At 44.9% G+C, this 14240-nt stretch overlaps 1 protein-coding gene across 1 annotated transcript in view; it reads left to right on the top strand.

Annotated features, from left to right (window-relative positions):
* Window positions 1–14240, top strand: part of gabrb1 (gamma-aminobutyric acid type A receptor subunit beta1) — a 458334-nt gene that overhangs the window by 407221 nt on the left and 36873 nt on the right. Inside the window, exons 7-8 of the mRNA XM_068058329.1 lie at window positions 4834–4986; window positions 7442–7689. Of these exons, the coding sequence (XP_067914430.1) occupies window positions 4834–4986; window positions 7442–7689 (401 nt within the window). The remainder of the gene's footprint in view (window positions 1–4833; window positions 4987–7441; window positions 7690–14240) is intronic.

The raw sequence follows: 14240 nt of genomic DNA, 5'->3' as shown, positions 1-14240 counted from the left end.
ACAACCTATCCCCAGAGATGGAGACAGAGAAGTCGAGGAAGGGAAGGGAAGTGTCAGAGATGGACCATGTAAAGGTGAGAGAAGGGTGGAAATTGGAAGCAAAGTTGATAAAGTTTTCTAGTTCGGGGCGGGAGCAGGAAACGGCACCGATACAGTCATCAATGTACCGGAAAAAGAGTTGGGGGAGGGGGCCTGAGTAGGACTGGAACAAAGAATGCTCGACATATCCCACAAAAAGACAGGCATAACTAGGACCCATGCGGGTACCCATAGCGACACCTTTTACTTGAAGGAAATGCATGGAGTTGAAGGAGAGGTTGTTCGATGTGAGAACAAGTTCAGCCAGGCGGAGGAGGGTGTTGGTGGATGGGGACTGGTTGGGCCTCTGTTCCAGGAAGAAGCGGAGAGCCCTCAAACCATCCTGGTGGGGGATGGAGGTGTAGAGCGATTGGACGTCCATAGTGAAGAGGAGGCGGTTGGGACCAGGAAACTGGAAATTGTCAAAATGACGTAGGGCGTCAGAAGAGTCACGGATGTAGGTGGGAAGAGACTGGACCAGCGGAGAAAAGATAGAGTCTAGATAGGAAGAAATAAGTTCAGTGGGGCAGGAGCAGGCTGACACAATGGGTCTGCCGGGACAGTCCCGTTTGTGGATTTTGGGAAGGAGGTAGAAGCGTGCTGTCCGGGGTTGCGGGACTATGAGGTTGGAAGCTGTAGAGGGAAGATCTCCAGAGGAGATGAGGTCAGTGTCAGTCCTTTGGACGGTGGCTTGATGTTCGGTGGTGGGGTCATGGTCCAGAGGGAGGTAGGAAGAGGTGTCTGTGAGTTGGCATTGAGCTTCTGCAAGGTAGAGGTCGGTACGCCATACAACAACAGCACCACCCTTGTCTGCAGGTTTGATGACCATGTCGGGGTTAGACCTGAGAGAACGGAGTGCCTCAAGTTCAGAGGGGGACAGGTTAGAGTGAGTGAGGGGGGCAGAGAAATTGAGACGACCAATGTCTCGCCGACAGTTTTCAATGAAGAGATCAAGAGCGGGTAAGAGGCCAGGGGGAGGGGTCCAGGTAGAGGGAGAATGCTGGAGGCGGGTGAATGGGTCTGCTGGTCGGGGGGAGGACTCCTGGTCGAAGAAGTGAGCCCGGAGGCGGAGGCGACGGAAGAAGAGCTCAACGTCATGCCGAGCGCGAAATTCATTGAGGTGGGGGCGTAAGGGGATAAAACTGAGACCTTTGCTGAGTACAGAACGCTCAGCATCAGAGAGGGGGAGGTCAGAGGGTATAGTGAATACACGGCAAGGGGTCAGATCAGAAGGGGTGGGGTCAGAGGGAAGTGAAGCGGAAGGAGGATCTGGAGGGGCATTCGTCCCCATCAGCTGCTGGAGCTTGCGTTCCTTAACACCTGAAAGGAAGAAAAAAAGTTTTTTGTTAATGCGTCGGATGAGACGTAAGATGAGATGAAACTGCGGAGTAGAACAGATTTGAGATAAGGTAAGACGGTGCTGCTGGAGAGAGAGGTCCAGTGTGTGCATATGGCGGCGCATAGCACTGAGTGTGGATCTCAGGATGCGGCGAGAGTAGCAGTCCGAGGAACGTTGTATTTCTCGGAAATACCTGTGATCCTGGGTGGTTTCAAAGCATGATGGGTCAAACTGCAGTTGGAATCCACGTGGAATCAGTCGGAGCCGGAGACAGTCACTGAGGAAGGAGATGTGGCTGTGAAAACGAGTTTTGGTAGATACCTTATCAAACACCAGGAGGGAAATAGAAAGCAATGAAGGTGAACAAGGTAAAAGAGACAAACGAAAATCCCGTCGGAGAGAAGAGCAGAACTTCTTCAAGGTAGACATTCCTGGAAGAGAAGTGGCAGTGAATTAAACACTAAAATAAAAGCAAAATTCTGCGGATGCTGGAAATCTGAAACAAAAACAAGAAATGCTGGATTCACTCAGCAGTGGCCACTAACTATTTGACTTTGGGACACCTTGCCAAACCAAAGGACTTCCTTCCATATCTTTTCAGACTAAGTTATTTTTTTCATTCCTTCTATTTCCTTGTAACAGCTTTAAACAAAAATCCTGTTTACCCAGTCAACCGGTTTTTAGATGTATGCGCGTGTGCATGAGGGCTAGGATAATAATACAGGGCTTGAATATTTAAATTCGCGTATACATATATTTACTTCATTATTGGTTAAGACTTGGTTTTATAATAAACGGATAATTTTGGTGTTTATTAAAGAAGACTGGTTGATGTGCTTTATTCTGGGGGACAAATAGAGTATCTAACTGGCTGTTTCGGTAAGTGGGAACATCTACAATGTGACTTGTGGAGAAGTGAGACTGAATTAACAGTGCGCTTCTCCCGCCTCAGCTGTAACAGAAGGTTGAGGCCCAATTTAAGTGCAGCACTCTGTCAAGGTCTGAAAACAAGTCCATGTTAATTTCTACCCAAGAACTTTCAAGTAACATAGGCCTTAATGAGTTAAAAGATATTCTGCATGAATAAAAGATGCTTAGATACATTGACAATAGCCAGGTCCAGTCAGCTTTAGCTAAAAAATAACATCTTGGACACGAAAGTTGCTTCTAATTTCCACCCTTCTCTCACCTTTACATGGTCTATCTCCGACACTTCCCTTCCTCGACTTCTCTGTCTCCATCTCTGGGGATAGGCTGTCTACTAATATCCATTATAAGCTTACCGACTCCCACAGCTACCTCGACTACACTTCTTCACACCCTACCTCCTGTAAGGACTCCATTCCATTCTTCCAGTTTCTCCGTCTCTGGCGCATCTGCTCTGATAATGCTACCTTCCATGACAGTGCTTCTGATATGTCTTCCTTTTTCCTCAACCAAGGATTCTCCCCCAGTGGTTGACAGGGCCCTCAACTGTGTCCAACCCATTTCCCACACCTCACCCCTTCCCCTCCCTCCCAGAACCGCGACAGGGTTCCCCTTGTCCTCACTTTCCACCCCAAAAGCCTCCATATCTAAAAGATCATCTTCCGCCATTTCCGCCACCACCAAACGCATCTTCCCCTCCCTTCCCCTGTCAGCATTCCGAAGGGATAGCTCCCTCCGCGACACCCTGATCCACATCTCCATGACCCCATCACCTCGTCCCTTCCCACGGCACCTTCCCCTGCAATCGCAGGAGGTGTAATACCTGCCCGTTTACCTCCTCCCTCCTCACTATCCCAGGCCCAAACACACCTTTCAGGTGAAGCAGCGATTTACTTGTACTTCTTTCAATGTAGTATACTTTATTCGCTGCTCACAATGTGGTCTCCTCTACATTGGGGAGACCAAACGCAGACTGGGTGACCGCTTTGCGGAACACCTCCGCTCAGTCCGAAAGCATGACCCCGAGCTTCCGGTTGCTTGCCATTTCAACACACACCCCTGCTCTCATGCTCACATCTCTGTCCTGGGATTTCTGCAGTGTTCCAGTGAACATCAACGCAAGCTCGAGGAACAGCATCTCATTTACCGATTAGGCACACTACAGCCTGCCGGACTGAACATTGAGTTCAATAATTTCAGAGCATGACGGGCCCCCCATTTTACTTTTATTTTTAGTTCTTTTTTCTTTTTATATTTATATATTTTTTTGTGTTTATTTTATTTTATCTTAGTTTGTTCAGTTTGCTTACCCACTTTTTTTCATGTTTGTGCTTGTGGTTGTTCAGTTTTCAGTCCATTTACACCCTATCTGTACTAATGCTTTGTCTTTCAACACACCATTAACATATTGTTTGCCTTTGCTCCATGACCTTCTGGTCAGTTATTCTCTGTGACCTTGTCCTATCTACCTTCTCCTTTGTTATCTCTTGCCCCACCTCTGCTTTACTTGCTTAAAGCCTTTCACATTTCTAATATCTGCTAGTTCTGAAGAAGGGTCACTGACCTGAAACGTTAACTCTGCTTCTGTCTCCACAGATGCTGCCAGACCTGCTGAGTGTTTCCAGCATTTCTTGTTTTTATTTCAGATTTCCAGCATCCGCAGTATTTTGCTTTTACTTTTGATTTATGATCCTGCTTTAATTTTTTTAAATATATTTGATTTAATCCTACAAATGGAGAGGATTAGGAAGAAAAGAGGCAGATGTATTCAATGAGCCTCATTAGGCCATGAAGCCCTTGTTGTAACTTTATAGTTAATCAGCTGAAGCATATTATTTTGCCTCATTCACCATACAGACAGTATAGCTATTCTGCATTACTCATTTTCATCTCCTGAATGTTTTACAGGGTTAATATTTGAGATGTTATTGGCAGGTTAAACTGAGAGAACAGTTTGCATAGTCAAGGCTTGTATTTCCTTGCGTATAGGAGATGAAAGGTGATTTAATTAAAGTGTTGAAGATGATCAAAGGAGTTGATGGGGTAGATGGAGAAGAACTATTTCCTCTGATTGGGGGCAGTGGGTGCAGAACAAGGGGATATAACCTTAAACACAGAGTTCAGTCATTCAGGAGTGATGTCAGGAAGTACTTCTTCACACAATAATGGTGGAAATCTGCAATTTTCTCCCCAAAAAGCTGCTGAGGCTTGGTCAATTTCAGATTTTAAAACTGAAATTGATAGAATTTTGTTAGGCAAGGGTATTTAGGGTTACAGAACCAAGGCAGGCAAATGGAATTAAGATAGAGTTCAGCCATGATCTACTTGAATGGTAGAAAAGGCTCGAGGGCCTGATTTGGCCTCCTCCTGTTCCTATGTTCCTAAGGACCTTCAGTTTCTTGCTGCACATCAGGAAGATCTGTACAAATGTCAGTTATTAGAGATAAGACTATTGGCATTTATCTTTATTCATTTATCTTTTTTTTAAGGTTCTTATCCAAGACTATCACTGAGTTTTCGACTGAAAAGAAATATCGGCTATTTCATCTTGCAAACTTACATGCCCTCAACTTTAATCACAATTTTGTCATGGGTGTCCTTCTGGATCAATTATGATGCTTCTGCTGCAAGAGTTGCACTAGGTATTTAAATAATAAGTCAGTAATCCAGATCTGTGCATGAGATGTAAAATGTTAAATTATATACATGGGATATCGTAATGGATATCTGAGAATGAGGTCCAAGGTCTGCAGCATGGAGGCAAAGTAGAGAGCCAGGCAGAATACCAGAAGCTGGCCCTACAACCTCAGGATTCTCTTAAAGCAACAACATGAGAACATGGAGTTGGTGTACATTAAGCAGGCAGTGGTGGGAGAGTGGGAGAGATCTCCTCTGGGTTACTAGTGTGGTAACATGAGCACTATACTAAAATAAAAGCAAAATACTGCGGATGCTGAAAATGTGAAATAAAAACAGAAAGTGCTGGAAATACTCAGCAGGTCTGGCAGCATCTGTGGGGAGAGAAACCAGAATTTTACACCCCCCAAAAAAGCAGGCTGGTGGCGAGGGTGGGGGGAGCATAAAATGGAGCGGGAAGCTGGGGGTCCCTTCTTGACCCACTCCTGCCGCCACTGTCAATTTATGCGGGGTGGCGGCGAGGAACGGCCCATCTGCCCCAGGCCAATCAAGGCCCTTAAGTGGCAGATAATTGGCTACTTAAGGGCTTCCACCACAGGTATTTTACCCTTGGTTGGCAGGTGACTGAGGCCTCAGAAAACCCACCTGATTAAACTAGGCGGCCTTCGGGCAGGCTGGGGGGAGCCCTCCTGATCGGGCACCCCAAAGCCCTAACCGTCCCCAACACACAACACACCCCACCCACCCCCCCCCTAACTGACCCCCTTTGCCTCGCTGGGGCCTGACTAATTGTCCCTGGTGAAGCCCGAAGAACTTACCTTTTCTCCAGGGCCATCCGTCATCATCCTCCTGCAGCTTGGAGTAGTCCCAGCAGTGGCCACCGCTCCCAATTGTGCTGCTGGGACTAAGAGCAGCCGGCCATCTGATTGGCTGGCAGCTCCATTAGGCGTGACATCCTGCCTCAATGAGGTGAAAAGACCAATTAAGGGCCTGGGGAGTGAAAAATCCCGGTCTGGATCCCTAGGGCCAGTGGAGGCGGGCTCACCACTGACTTTTCGGTCGGTGGATGGGTCCCCCCCCAACCCACCGTAAAATTTCAATCCAAGTTAATGTTTCAGATCTATGACCTTTCATCAGAACTGGCAAAGGCTAGAAATGTAATAGGCTTTGAGCAAGTGAAAAGGGGGAGGGGGAATAAGAACAAAAGGGAAGGTGTGTGCCCTCCTGACCTCTGCTCTATCACAGTTGAAATAAAAGTGTGACAAATGATGTTTTGCAGACAGAAAGTATGAAATTTGGCTCCTGGGTGGTGACACCTTGCCCCTTACCAAATCCTCCCAGCCTGGCTATACTTTCCACCACATAACCCACCAAAACTGCCGCACTGATGGTGTGGCTCTTATCAACAAGTCACACATGATCCACAGACATAGGGTTGCTTCCAGATGAACACTGTTGACACCCAGCTCTAACTCTCTATCATCTCTCTCAACTTGCTGCTGCCTCTATGTTGTCAGTTTTATTATCTGTCATCCAGTCTTGGATAAGTCATATTTCCCTCCACTTACATGTTGAGAATATTAAGACTATCATCTTCAGCCCCCACCACATGCTTCTTATCGTTTCTACTGATCCCACCATACCCATCACCACCCCCTCCCCATTCCCATCACCCAACCACCTCGACCTTTGTCTCAGGTTGAGCTGGACTGTTTTCAACCTTGGTGTCCTATAGGACTCCAACTGGAGCTTCCAACCCCATATTTTCTTCATCACAAAGATTGCCTACTTCCATTTCTGTAACATCCCCTGTGTCGACCCTTACTTTAGTCCAGCTGCTGCTGAAACCTTCATTCATGTCATAGTCATCTCTAGGTTAAATTATTCCAATGCTCTGCTAGCCGGCCTACAGTTCTCCACCCTCTGTAAACTTGAGCTCATCCAAAACTCTGCTGCCCTCTATTCAATTCAGCACCAAGTCCTGCCTATCCATTACCCTTGTCTTTCCTGACCTACATTGGTTCCCGTTCTCCCAAAGCCTCCAATTTCAAATTCCAAACCTTTGTGGTCTCACCCTCCCTATAACCTCTTTCAGTCCTGCTATTTCCTAGTCCGAACTCTCCATTCCTCTGACAATAGCCTAGTACATCCTTTGTTCCCTCACCCCATCATTGGCAGTTGTGCCTTGAGCCACTGAGACCCTCTGTCTATCCACATCCCATTGTTCCTTTAAAACCCTCTTTAAAGCCCACCTCTTTGACCAAGCTTTTGATCGCCACTCCTAATGTCGTCTTCAGTGGCTCAGATTATACTTCTATGAAGCAAGTTAAGATTTTATGTTAAAGCAAGTGCAGGTTTTGCTGTTGTGTGCAGATGTAAGATTTTTAATATGTTTTTAGATATGTGTAGAGATTTTTTTAAATGTTGTATATTGATTTTTATTTCTCCAACGTTTCACAGGAATCACAACTGTGCTTACCATGACAACTATCAGCACTCACCTCAGGGAAACCCTGCCCAAGATCCCCTATGTTAAGGCCATTGACATTTATTTGATGGGTTGTTTTGTGTTTGTATTCCTGGCTTTATTGGAGTATGCCTTTGTCAACTATACATTCTTTGGAAGAGGGCCGCAGCTTCAGAAGAAAGCAACTGAAAAAGACACTCAGCCCCACATGAAAAGCAGATTGGGAACCAACAAAACTCAGGTAAAAAAAAAAAGGGTTGCCATTCAAGGCTGCGAGATTTTAAAAAACTCTACATTTTATCCAATCTTTCTTATCTCTGCTTTTTCTAATGTTTGACGAATCATTAGTTCATAAGTTTCCTCAGCTCATAAATGGTGGGAAATCACATTGGAGTCAAATGTGATGAAAGGAAATGGTGAAATGGAACTTATCCCATAGCAAATGTTTTTCCTGCGTAGGAACGTTGAGAAATGTGCTTTCATACATTGGGATTATATGTGGGTCTGTACACATCTCATCCTATTTGGTGCACATGGTGTGAGTTGATTATTCTCTCCTGGAGCTTACATTTACAGTTACCAAAATTCAGCATACCAGGTGATCAACACATTGGAGATTTTCATCAAGCATTTATACTAACTCGGTGTAAATCTCCAACTTCACTGCCCAAGGCAACTCTGATATCTGGAGTTGGAAATTCACATTCTGAACAGCTACGATAGCTTACCATTTATCACCTAAAACTGCTTACTTTCTGAATTTCAGTGATCTTAATTTTGTTTTCTAATGCTGCGGCACTGCTAATGGGTAGCACAATAATAGCTGTTGTAGAAATCTCTTCTACAAATCTCCAACATAAGTGGTACTAACAGATTATCTGAGGATTGGGGTGAAATGTTATATATTGATTCTGATCAGAATGCAGAATATTTTCTGACTGAGAAGCAGCTTCAAACCACAGTAAACATCCAATTTATCGCCACCTTTGCTGAACCGTAAATCAGCTGTTTCTTTTTTATTTGTATCGAGCCTTCAGGCCTACAGGGGCTCCCTATTAACCTACAGTTGTCCATCCATCTGTATTGCTGTGCCTTGAAAAAACTTAAATAGCTTAAACACCTGGATTGAGCCCTTACAAAAGGTTAGGTAGTGCAAAATAAAATTCTAGTGTTGATTTTAGAAGTTTTCAATCATTTTTAATAGCAATATTAAATATCTGTAGGTAACTACTTTAGTCGTAATGTGCTGGAACAGTAGCTAGTGTGAGGTTGCAGCAGAATGACTAATGTCCTCAGGTGAGCTGAGCTGAGGTTTACATGGTCAGACAAATAGAGGCTGGGGGTGGGGTTTTATGCTCTCCTGCATGGCAAGTTTGGAGGTGGGGAGAGCATTTAATTAGGTGGGATGGTGGTGGATGGGAACCCCACCACCTTCCTGTCTCCACCCCAATTAAGTCTGTGGCGGGAAGGCCCATGGATGACCTTCCCACCTCACTGCCAATTAAGGCTCTTAAGTGGGCAATTAATACCCAATTAAGAGCCTTATCCCACCACCGCCAGTATTAACCCAGCGGTGGGTGGGCCTGTGGCCGTGCATGGAGCACATCAGGAAAACCAGTGTGGGTTGCTTGCCAGCTCCTGGGGGGTTCCCTCGTTCAAAGACATTTAGCACCTGATCGAGGGACCTGGCATCGGGAAGGGGCAAATTATGTTTCGCCCTTGCTGCCAACCCACCCTACAACCCCCTCCCCCACGACCCAAACCATGGGAAACCCCTCCCACCATGACTCACCTGTGGCTTGGGTCCCTCAATGATCCTAGGCCTTGGGTGGGTACATTACTGCCAGCAGCTACCACCTCTGCGGTGGCACTGCTTAGTAAAAGAGCTGCCGGCCTCTGATTGGCCAGCAGCTCTTAGCAGGTGGGACCTCCGTCGCCAGGGCCTTAATCTTGAGGAAGGCCCGCTACTGTCCACTTAAGTGCCTAATTGGAATGTAATGCGGTGGACATTCTTTAGAGGGAGGTGACGGGGGGGATCTTGCCAGCTCTTCAGCCAGTGGCTGAGACGCCCATCGCTAACATAAAATCCCCCCTTCAAGGTACTGACTAAAAACAGAAGACAAGTAATGAGTGACTGAAAACCAGATAGAGATGTTGAAATAATGACAAACATATTATATAGATCTACTCACAAAAAGGGAAGAGAAAGAAGATGTAGGGCACACTAAAAACAAAATAGAAAAGAAGATTATAGAAAGCATTAGAAGGAAGAAAAAGAAATTCAGTAAAATAAGTCATAGATTTATGTCAATTAAATGCAAAGAAAAAGACATGAAATGGATCTCACAAGTATAAACTCTGCTGCAGCTGTCAAATTGTAGTTATTTCTGTTCCAGTGCAAACAATAATGTTGAAAGGAAAATGATTTTATCCTGTTTATATAGGATTAAATAGTATGTTCCAAGTTGTGCCTAAATCATCTCTGCTTTCCAAATCCCAAGCTAACCCTTTCAGTAATGACTACAATTTCTATTCTTTAGCATATAGATGTAACTAAACTGACACTGAATTTGGAAGGTTGAATGTTAGTGAGAAAACAAAAATCCATAGATCATGTTCACATTCACAGTATTCTCTGAATAAACTAGAAATTATGCTTCTATTTTTGTTTTCATTACTCAATGCTAAATCAAGCAGAAACTTCCTATTTCTACCCTGTAGACTGGCCTCTCAAAACTTCTGAAACTGTCCCAGTCATATGATTCATGTTACCTTTAGATGAATGAGTTAACTTATAAACATTGGGATGTTTAAAGGTATGCTATTTAATTGTACTTTTAGAATGTTTTAGTACCTTGTTAGAATAACTGTCACTGAAAATTCACAGACCTGCAATTCTAGCAGTTACATCAGGATTGTACATTCTAGGAAGTTCCATTGCTGGCCCATGTAGACTTTCTTGGATCAGGGAAAGGTTCCTTATTTTGTATGCTGATGGCTGACTCCCTCACCACTAGGGATCAACTCAAACCCCAACATGTCGGAAAATCCAGCCCTACTGCCATGTCCGGCAGGCAGGAGTGAAGAGTGCTATTGTTGGCCATCCCCCACCCCATCCTACTAAGAATGCAGATGTGCCATAAAGGTTCCCTTGATAAGGGAGTTTCATTTAAAACACAAAAAAAAGTAAAGTACTGGGTAAGTTTTCATCTTTACTGCCTATGGGTAGTAATGTAGTGGAGCAGATCACCAACCCATTATAGAACCCGTTTTCATTCCATAATGCCTCAATGCAGTGAATTTGAAAATTGATCCTACCATTTCCTCATTGTGCCAGGGCACAATCCAAATTGTAGCCCCTATCAGGTGGGACCCACATCCCAAATGCATCCTTCAGTGGACCTGGTCTCCGCAGCCACATCAGCCTTCAAGCTTGAACTGCTGACTGAGAAGCTGGGCAGATGGAAAATCCTATACCACTGGCTTTATCAGGGGCCGGTGAAGATTCTGCATCTTCCAAGCCCTACAGAATCTGCAAATGTGACCAAAATCCAAAGTCCACCATATCCACCTACCAGCCTAATTTCCACCCCTCTTGTTGCACTCCATCAGAGTTCCTGCAGGAGTGCACCAATAGGGTTTTGTGTCTGGACAAGTTAAACTGCTTTCTGTCATGAAGACCCTACCTACCAAGAATGAGGCACATTAATTTCATCATATGAACATTAATTTTAAACTGTTGCTGGACTGCCAAATGACTTGTTTAAAGAGATGACAGCAGTGGCTGGGAAAATTTTCATTCTAAGAGCCAGTTGCCTGGAGAGACAATGGAACTGCTCCCTGATCAAATTAACCCAAATGGATTTTGATCACCAGACATTGAATGTGTGACAAGTCAGCATTCCATCCACCACCCGCCCCCACTGAGGGTGTGCCTGAGAAATCTTAGGAGAACTATGAAGATGCCTTAAAACAAACTGCACAACAAAGATGAAAAACAAAGTAGTGATAAGACATATTAACCGTGATATTTCAAAGTAGATGTTTACATTTCAAAGTAGCTTTATATCAAGCAGGATTTTGCCAAAGCTGAGGAGGTCCCATTGTCTGGGTGGTTTTTGGGTGGCCGCACGCTTGGGCAAGAATTGGGACTTCTCCAATATTGCCAGGAGGAGGCAATTAAGAGTTGGCAGGTGGCCAATTCAGGACAATGGGCGGGCTTTCCACATTGCTGACCCAATCAGAGGGCTGGCAACTCTGGATCCATGGCAATGGCACTGAGAGAGTTGCTGCTGCTAAGGCAGCAAAGAGAACATGAGGAGCCCTCCATTTTCAATATTAAATAAATGTTTACATGGACCAAGCAGGCAAGGCCCAGAGAACGGAGGCGGCAGCGCTGGGACTGCCATTTCCCAGCTCCAATGGTCCCCCAGGAAGCAGCTAAGAGGCCGCCACCATGCAGCTAGAAGCTTCCCCAATTGGCAGGTGGGCCGTTCATCCACAGGCAAAATGTCAGCAGACAGGGAAAATCGCTCTTCATTGAGCCATTAATTATTCAAATCGGCTGCCACCACCATTCCATCAGCCGAGCTGCTGCTGTTCCCGCCGCCAGGAAACTTCCCCAGTGGCGGGACTATACCGCGGAGCCATCCAGATGTGGCTCCCCTGCATTTTACTGAATCACAATTATTATAGTGCAGAAGGAGGCCATTCAGCCCATCGCATCCACACTAGCTCTCTGAAAGAGCAATTCCCTCAGTTCCATTCCCCTGCTTTCTCCCCATAACACTGCACATTCTTCCTTTTCATGTGACTGTCTAATTCGATTTTGAATGCTTCAGTTGAACCTGCCTCCAACACATTCTCAGGCAGCACATTCCAGACTTTAAACACTCACTGCGTGAAAAAGTTGTTCCTCGTGTCACTTTTGCTTCTCTTACCAAATACTTTAAATCTGTGCCGTTTCATTCTCAATCCTTTCATGAGTGAGAATAGTTTCTCTCTATCTACTCTGTCCAGACCCCTCCTGATTTTGAATACCTCTATCAAATCACCTCAGCCTTCTCTTCTCCAAGGAAAACAGTCCCAACTTCTCCAATCTATCTTCATTACTGAAGTTTCTCATCCCTGGAACCATTCTCGTGAATCTTTCCTGTAGTCTCTCCAATGCCCTCATATCTTTCCTAAAGTACGGTTCCCAGAACTGGACGCAAAACCCCAGCTGAGGCCGAACTAGTGTCTTATACAAGTTCAACATAACTTCCTTGCTCTTCTACTCTATGCCCCTGTTGATAAAGCTCAGGATACTGTATGCTTTATTAACTGCTCTCTCAACCTGTCCTGCCACCTTCAATGACTTATGCACATCTACACCCAGGTCCCTCTGCTCCTGCACCCCCTTTAGAATTGTACCCTTTATTTTATATTGTCTCTCCATCTTATTCCAACCAAAATGAATCACTTCACATTTCTCTCTCTGCATTGAACATCATCTGCCACCTGTCTGCCCATTCCCCCAACTTGTCTATGTCCTTTTGAAGTTCTACACTATCCTCCTCACAGTTCACAATGCTTCCAAGTTTCGTATCATCTGCAAATTTTGAAATTGTGCCCTGTGTACCAAGGTCTACGTCCTTAATATATATTAGGAAAAGCAAGAGTCCCAAAACTGATCCCTGGGGAACTCCACTACAAACCTTCCTCCAGCCTTAAAAAATCCATTAACCACTACTTTGTTTCCTGTCACTCAGCCAATTCCATATCCATGTTGCTACCATCCCTTTAATTCCATGAGCTACAGGTTTGCTCACAAGTCTGTTGTGTGGCTCAGTATCAAATGCCTTTTGAAAGTCCACGTACACCACATCAACAGCATTGCCCTTATCAACCCTCTCTGTTACCTCCTCAAAAAACTCCAGCAAGTTAGTTAAACATGTTTTTCCTTAAGAAATCCATGCTGGCTTTCTTTAATTAACTCGCATTTGTCCATGTGACTATTGATTTTGTCCCAAATTATTTTTTCTAGAAGTTTCCCCACCACTGAAGTTAAACTGACTGGCCTGTAGTTGCTGGGCTTATCTTTACACCCTTTGAACAAGGGTGTGTAGACCCAGTAAAAACACATAAGAACTTAGTTGAAACAAAGGGCCAATCACACAATAATACACAGTGTGTTGAAACATAGGGGGGCTGGGTAGAAAGGGGCCACAGCACACAGATGGCCAAGGAATTGCAGACAGTACAGAAAAATAGGACGAAAGATGCTACCAGACAGTGTCCTTGCACAAACAAGATAAAGGAGTTGCTATGGACATGAGATATGATTAGACTCACAGTAGACAGTGGGAGAATGGGAGAAATAAAAGTGCTAACCAGGCTCTCACTGAACCAAATAAGGATTATTATGTCATTATAGCAGACCCCTATGAGTAAGTAAGAGGGGAGGGTCTTGGAAACAAGATTTAACCCTTGACTGAAACTGGGGATCGGCAAGAGAACCCCGGGGAAGAACACTCAAGAAGATACCCGAGTCAAGGACTCAGAACAGAAGGGCAGCCGCAAGTCCGACACTGATCACCTTGTGTCTTGACAGGTAGTATACTGTGCAAGTATTGAGTGCTTGTACTTGATGATTTAATGTGTGAGTAAAACATTGATGTACCTTTCACCAGTTCGCTTTTGTGAATTCTTTAAGAGTAGGTGCAGATTAGGCACAACATAATTGGCGTCCCTGGGTGGGCTCGGTTGTAGTGCTATTTAAAGTTATTTTGAATAGTCTCGCTGAGCTCGAAT

Source organism: Heterodontus francisci, chromosome 1 (genome assembly GCF_036365525.1).
Source record: "Heterodontus francisci isolate sHetFra1 chromosome 1, sHetFra1.hap1, whole genome shotgun sequence".
Classification (NCBI taxonomy): Eukaryota; Metazoa; Chordata; class Chondrichthyes; order Heterodontiformes; family Heterodontidae; genus Heterodontus; species Heterodontus francisci.
The sequence above is the reverse complement of the archived record's forward strand: the minus strand, read 5'-3'. Positions and strand labels throughout refer to the sequence as shown.